At 39.0% G+C, this 8,186-nt stretch overlaps 1 protein-coding gene across 1 annotated transcript in view; it reads right to left on the reverse strand.

Annotated features, from left to right (window-relative positions):
• The window catches only part of syde2 (synapse defective 1, Rho GTPase, homolog 2 (C. elegans)), a 40,375-nt gene that overhangs the window by 22,045 nt on the left and 10,144 nt on the right, over positions 1-8,186 (reverse strand). The window contains exon 4 of the mRNA XM_073822780.1: positions 4,458-5,593. Coding sequence (XP_073678881.1) covers positions 4,458-5,593 — 1,136 coding nt within the window. The remainder of the gene's footprint in view (positions 1-4,457; positions 5,594-8,186) is intronic.

Consider the following 8,186-nt stretch of genomic DNA (forward strand, 5'->3'; position numbering starts at 1 on the left):
TTCCACAGTAAATACTGCAGTATACAGTACATAATTACCGTCTTAAACAGCAGTGTGTCATGTTGCTGTCACATGACCAAGAATATTTACAATGGCTAGAAGCATTCAATTATCATCTCAGAAATAAATGCAATAATTGCACATTTGTGCATCTCTGGTACCAGGAATACCACAGACTAAAGCTGCTGAAAAACGTCAGTTTTAGTAGTTCAGGGTAGTTTGTTTGGAGACCAACAGGACTTACATACTGCACTGTATGAAGTGTACAATTTAAAAAACGAAGCTAAATTTTTGCTTTTTTAAAAGTATTCGATAGTATGAAGTATGCAATAACCAACGTTTTAAACTAGTATGCTGAATTTGTCACTAGTTATGCATAAAAACGCATTAACAAATGTATTAAAATGCATACATAATTGCATGATGCATTAAAACAAATGCATGCATAAATAAAACTGAAACAAGACCAAAACTTAGTATGTAAATAGTATGTAGTATGCAATAATGAGTATGATGACCACACTACATTGCATGAACCCTTAAACCATCTTTTTTGGTTGTCAATATAGTTGATTGTTCTCTTAAAACTGTACAGTATTTAATGCACACTGCATACTGCCTTAAAATAGTATGTGAAACACTATACAGTGTGCGTTTTTAGTATGTTAAACTCATATTAGAGTCATGACCAAGAATATTTATATTGGCTATAAGCATCAAATTATCATCTCAGAAATAAATGCAATATTTGCACATTTGTGTATCTCTGATACCAGGAATATGTAGTGTATACTTATAAAAAAAAAGAAGAAGAAAAAACTATATTAAATTATATTTTTTTAATGCTAAACTTTATGCATAAATAAATGTAAAAATACACAAATGCATAAAAATATGCATATGCATAAATAAATGTATAAATGCATACCTATATAATTGCAAGTATGCATAAAAAACTAATGCATGCATAAATAAAATAGAAACGTGAAAAAAAGCTTAAAAATAGTATGGAGTATGCAATAACCAGTATGCTGCACTTGTCACATGACCTCACTATATTGCATGAATCCTTAAACCATCTTGCTTTGTTGTCAATACAGCTGTTTGTTCCGAGGTTAACAACCCTTAAAACTGTACAGTATTTAATGCACACTGCATACTAGGGGTGCAACGTTTCAACTTGCTCACGGTTCGGTTTGTATCACGGTTTTAGAGTCAGTTTCGGTACGGTTCCATATGTGCTATGTTTGGGGAAAAAAATAAAAAGTGAAGAAATAAGAATAATCTAACTACAAGCAACAGCACAAATAAATACAATAGAGTAAAGATACAAATAAAATAAACAGCAATTTTTCGTTTTTATAGGTAGGTCTAACATTAGTTTTTAGGTACAGAAACTTAATAAAATGATCAAATGTAAAAAAGCATTGCATATTTTACATTATAAATTGAAGCTTAATCTTTATTAAAGTTACAAAAGCTATTCAATCAAGAGTGAGTGATTTCCTTGTTGTTGCTGTTTGGTATTATTAAGAAATTGCTGTCAATTTAAAAGAATGCACTGATACTTAACGTTTAGCCGGCTATGTCTGCTAGGATACTTGCCAAGATGGAAATTTTGACAAATTTTTGTGTGAATTTGTCCATTCAAATACAATAAAAGAGCTTAGTATTTGCGCGCGTTCTGAGGCACGGGTTTGCGCGCTTCGGATGAGCATACTGCCTTAAAATTTTTAGTATGTTACACTGTTGTCACATGACCTTGCTAGGTTGTATCATTTCAAAAAAGTGATAAGTGCACAGACGTGCAACTTGAGAATAGAACAAGAATAAGTAAAACCATGCTACATTTGATATGCGGATATAAGCATCAGATATATGGGCTTTAGCTGTAGATTTAGCACTCAATAAAGGGGTCAGCTGAGGTAAAAATGGCCAGACAGACAGATTGAGAAAAACACCCTCATGACCCTAGCAGAACATTTCCAAAGGATCTACCAACTATTTACACCGAAGAGGCTGAAAGTCTCTCTCAGCTGATCTAGAATCAGACAATTTCTCAGTTGTGTATTAAGCTGCAGTAGTAAATCTGATGTGAGAACAGCAGTCAGAGTTGTTTTGTGGGTTGACGGCAGACACACTTGCTGGGATGAATGGACGAGAACAGCATTAAACTCTGGGTGACACTGTAACAGAGACAGATTGTGTGTGTGTGTATAACGGAGATGAATGGCTAGGATTTTGGCAATATGCCTGTGCACGCAAACCACAGAGAGGCCTTGCTAAGCTTGTTTGTGTGAGTGTGTAATGTCCATGGAAAAGGACTTTAGAACGGTTGGCGAGCTCACTTTAACTGAAGCCTGACAAATGACAGAACAGACTCATGGGCTACATTCACACTCCAATCCTAAGGGCTCGGTTTTGATTTATTGCTCAGATCTTGCTATTCACATTATTTGCTAAATGTGGGCAATATCAGATTCAAGTGTAAACTGGTAACTGTCCTGAACTGACCCACATGTGCAAAAGAACAACAAAGGCGGCATACAGCAGACTGTTACACAGAAGTAAACATGGAGGCCACTGAAGTAAGCATTTACACATTTATTTACAAGCTGTTGTGCTGCGGAAGCCAGGCAAGGATGAGGAAAAGGAGAGCAAAGCTACATCACCTCAACTATTAATTGAGTGACCAAGGAACTACTGGTGTGTAAAATCTTTGGAATGACTTCAGTCGTCTAAAGTGACGTAAAGAGTTTCGTGAATTCTGATATGACTGAAGACTGGGGTCACATTGCAAAACATTGGACTTAGGATTTAGGATAACATATGGAAGTCACCCAAATAAGAATGGGAAAGATCAAATTCCATGTTGTTTGTGCTGTACACACCAATAAGCTAAAAATTGGATTTGGTCCTCTTTTGGCTACAGTCTGAACATAGCCATGAAGATGCACTGTGTGTAATTTCTGGGAAACTAGTGGGACCAAATAAAAAAGCCACATACCAAAAAATGTCCTCAAATATTCCTACTGCTCTTTCTGGCCCGTCATTGGCCCATCCAAACTCTTCTAAGACTCTTTTGAAGGTGCCACATTGTGACTCTCTTCAGAAAGTCAACATCTCAAACTCTTCTAAGACTCTTTTGAAGGTGCCACATTGTGACTCTCTTCAGAAAGTCAACATCTCAAACTCTTCTAAGACTCTTTTGAAGGTGCCACATTGTGACACTCTTCAGAAAGTCAACATCTCAAACTCTTCTAAGACTCTTTTGAAGGTGCCACATTGTGACTCTCTTCAGAAAGTCAACATCTCAAACTCTTCTAGGACTATTTTGAAGGTGACACTCTTCAGAAAGTCAACATCTCAAACTCTTCTAGAACTTTCTTTGACGCTATGTCACTCTTCAGAAAGTCAATGTCTCAAACTCTTCTAGGACTTTTTGAAAGTGCCGCAGTGTGACACCCTTCAGAAAGTCAACATCTCAAACTCTTCTAGGACTTTCTTTGACGCTATGTCACTCTTCAGAAAGTCAATGTCTCAAACTCTTCTAGGACTTTTTGAAAGTGCCGCAGTGTGACACCCTTCAGAAAGTCAACATCTCAAACTCTTCTAGGACTTTCTTTGCCGCTATGTCACTCTTCAGAAAGTCAACATCTCAAACTCTTCAAGGACCCTTTAATAGTGCCACAGTGTGATACTCATTAGAAAGTCACTGTCTCAAACTCTTCTAGGACTTTCTTTGCCGCTATGTCACTCTTCAGAAAGTCAACATCTCAAACTCTTCAAGGACCCTTTAATAGTGCCACAGTGTGATACTCATTAGAAAGTCACTGTCTCAAACTCTTCTAGGACTTTCTTTGACGCTATGACACTTTTCAGAAAGTCAACATCTCAAACTCTTCAAGGACCCTTTAATAGTGCCACAGTGTGATACTCATTAGAAAGTCACTGTCTCAAACTCTTCTAACACTCTTTTGAATGTACCGCAGTGGGACACTCTTCAGAAAGTCAACATCTCAAACTCTTCTAGGACTTTCTTTGACACTGTCACTCTTCAGAAAGTCAACATCTCAAACTCTTCTAGGACTTTCTTTGACACTGTCACTCTTCAGAAAGCCAACATCTCAAACTCTTCTAGGACTCTTTTGAAGGTTCCACATTGTGAAACTCTTTAGAAAGCCACTGTCTCAAACTCTTCTAGGACTCTTTTAAAGGTGCCACATTGTGACATTCTTCAGAAAGCTAATGTCTCAGACTCTTCTAGGACTAGGACTTTTGGAGGTGCCACAGTGTGACACTGTTCAATAAGTCAGTGTATCAGTGGCTGACTTATAGTTGCAGATAAAACTTCAATGTGAAGTACTTCATCATCATTTTTTAAATCTTTCAAATCAGAGATTTGCTTTGGAACTGCATGCAGGTTAAAGAACAATAAAAGAGTGCCACTCACTCACCTGACAACCCCTCCTCTCAATCTCAGAGATGCATTTCTCGATGAGCAATGGAACCATTAATCCAGAAGCTTCTCGTTCCACCACACGCCGAGCCTCTACACCAAACACCTGCATTTCGTGATCCCCATCGGCACCGTCAAGAGAGTTCTGCCTCTGCTCCATGAGGCTCAGCTTCACATAAATCATTCCACGTGGTTCCAGGCGGACTGCAAGCTGGTGCGTCTTACTCACTCGAAACAATGCTGGGAGAACCACAGTTCCATGGCAGCACACCCGGTTCCTTTTAGGTGTGGACTCCCAACTAAAGACAACAAGTTTGAGATGCTGAGCGTTCTCCAACTCAATGTTGAAGGTGTGGTCCATGTCCAAGAAGGCCGTCCGACAAGTCAGCAAGGCCGTACGAGCTTTGTTGACAGAGTCCACCTGGATGGCACAATAGACGTCGCGGGAATCAACCCGCGGTGGCTTCAGGTCCTCTGCGCCATAGAAGTGCAGACTCATTAGTCCAGAGATGTACGTTAGGCACTTTGGCTGCTCAGAGAAACTGTACGAACGGAAGGCGTCGATATCCAGCTCCGTGCCAGGGAGCCTCAGTCCTCCACCGTTCCCATTGGGATCTCTGTCCCGGGCTTTACCATTCTTTCTTTCTGAGTTTCCGTGCTTTCCGGACTTGGCTACAAGTTCGGGCGAATCTCCATCGCTTAGGTAACCTCCCTTACTGGCCGATTTGGGAATGCCACCGCTGTTGCTCCTTCTCTTATCAAAGTTGTGCTGCGTAGAAACACTGCTGTCCAAATGGTACCGCCAAATCACATTGCCGCTTGCCAATGCCGTCGTCACACCCGCCGGCGACAGTCTGGGCTGGGACTGGCCCAGCTCTGCCATCCCATTGGCTCTAGGTGAGTAGGCCCTGGGTTCTAATTGGCCATTGCTGATGGCCACATTGCTAGATGGGTTCCCTTTAACGCTAAGTTTACGACTCAGATCAGGCAGTTTCTTCATCTTCATAGAGAGTTTCCGGACAGTCCGCGGTGACTTGATTTTATCAGGAAAGGACCAGTTGATAGCATTACTCCGTTTAGCTGGATTGGGACTGGAAGAGGGAGAAAGTCCACCAGTGGACTGCTCTGAAGGATCTGTGGAATGAACGAGGAAGGTTTAATTAGGAAATTGCCCAAATCATTGTGAAAAAAAACAACCCCTGGGTCTTAGCTGACCCTCAAATAAACTTGGTAGCATTTGTGGGTGCACATTTTAAGTACATTTTATACCGCAACTTTACATTCCTCATTCAGATTAATTGATAGATGTTCCAAGGTTTTAAGGTAATTTTTTAAAACTGCATGCCAAATTCTTTCCAAAAAGTAATAGTGATTATGCAAGATACTTAATTGGTAGAAGCTGTACACACAAGAATGCTTTAAGAACTTTAAAAAATGTCACATTATATAGACATACACATGGAAATAAGCAGGATAATTGCCTCCCAACCAAAAATAATGCATGGCCAAGATGTAACAGTTCCATTACCCATAATTCTTTCCTATTCCTTCTGGCCTGTTTGCTCCTGTTTAGTCTTCAGGATTCCCCTTTACTGTACACACATACGCGCCATAATAACTACATATATCCCAAAAAGTCCCTTTCCAGCTCAGTCACACACATCAAACACACAGAACATCTGTGGAACATTCCAGAGCGGAGCGATAAACCAGACCCTTCCATTGGCCGAGAGCGCTGTGGTAAAAATCACTCCATCAGCCTCAGCATAATTTTCTCTTGCTCTGTCGATTAGTAGATTTCCATTTACGAGAGACTTCTGGTCCTTGGATGCAGTTATCTTCACAGCGTGTTACCGCAGTCATTATGCAGAGGCTGACAAATCAGATTCCTTGAACGTTCAACTCAGATCAGTCTCTCTTTCCTTTACCTCGCCCTCTCTTTCTCTCAGATCACATGGCACATGTTCATCTGCTTTACTACAACAGCAGCTCTGTTGCCACAGTTCAGGGCCTCCTTCAACACCCGCCGTTTGATCTGGTACTTACCCGCCTAGATAAAACAAAGACCCGATTCTGTTAAAGAGAGAGAGAGATGCCAGTGTGAAGACACCAAAAAAGAGGGAGGCAAGGGGAAAGAGAAAGACTGTTTTGAGAGAGACTGATGTGGAGGAGATGGGGCAGTGGTTCACACTTTGGGGTTGCAAGTGTGTGTGTCTTTCCATTTAATAAGACATTTTACCCAAATAGGAAGATTTTGACATAATTTATTCCACCTCGTGTGTTTTGGAGTAGGTCAGGACTCAACCTTTCTTAATTCTGTCAGACTAAACCAGGTCGGAAAGAACTAATGAGTCCATTGCACAATTTGAATGCTCAACCAGACACAACTTACTTTTATGTAATTTGTTGTGGACGGAAAACAAGAATGTTAACCAATAATACCATAGCCCACTTTTCACAATCCAATCAAATGTCACCAATTACTTTTATACGAGTAAATATAAAATTATACCATACAAGACGCTGCCAATAGCCTCGTGGGAAGCGCACCAACATATAGCGATGTTGTGCTTCAGGCGTTCCCGGGTTCGAGTCCATAAGAAAATTCAGCTTTGATTTTACAATATATTAACATAGAAAACTGCTATTTTGAACTGTAATAATATTTCACAATTTTACTGTATTTTTGAGCGAACAAATGTGACCCTGGACCACAAAACCAGTCATAAGGGTCAAATTTTTTAAATTGAGATTTATACATCATCTGAAAGCTAAATAAATAAGCTTTCCATTGGTGTTTGTTAAGATAGGACAATATTTGGCCGAGATACAACTATTTGAAAATCTGTAATCTAAGGGTGCAAAAAAGTTGTCCAAATAAAGTTCTTAGCAATGCATATTACTAATCAAAAATTAAGTTTTGATATATTTATGGTAGGAAATGCACAAATTTTTTTGGCATAACATTGCACTTCAGGCGTCCTGAGTTCAAGTCCTGGCTCGCGGACATTTCCCAGTCTTGACCCCCTCGCTCCCCCACTTCACTACCTGTCTGAAATACAGTTTTTCCCTAATAAAAAAAGGCAAAAAATAAAATAAAACTTAAAATTATTTAATGAAATATGCCCTAATTTGCATACATTTCCAGTACAAAAATCTAAACACTGAATGAAGTCAGTTTCAAAATTCTTGTTTAATTTTGTTGACATATTAGAGTCAAATGTTTTTACATAGGAATTTAACTCATTTTGTCACTCCATAATTCAGAAAATACTTAGAACAGACAGAAAACAATGTGTTTTTACCATTTTTGAAGGGAATAAAATGTTGTATGAAATCAAGCAAATTATATATGAACAAATCACTTTGTAAAAACCTTCAGAATATAGACAGGAATAAAAATGTCAAGTTTGGTGTGTGTAAGTGTTACTGAAGTGGAGATTTATAGCTCAGTCTAGAAGAAAAAACTCATTTTGAGAAAACAGCCTTTGAAAATATATATTGTAATTGAAATCTACTGACACAAATAGATAAAGTGCTATAAAAGAAACACTCAACAGTGTTTTTTGGAACTTTTCTTTCCACTAGTCTGAACAAACACTTTATGAAAAACCAAAAAGCCCAAAATCTCAAACTTGACAGGTGCATGAAAAAACTGCGTTTTTGCCTGCAGTGTCTCCCCTTAATGACACATTTTTGGCGAACACGAAAGCACAATAAACCAATT

Source organism: Garra rufa, chromosome 18 (genome assembly GCF_049309525.1).
Source record: "Garra rufa chromosome 18, GarRuf1.0, whole genome shotgun sequence".
Taxonomy (NCBI): Eukaryota; Metazoa; Chordata; class Actinopteri; order Cypriniformes; family Cyprinidae; genus Garra; species Garra rufa.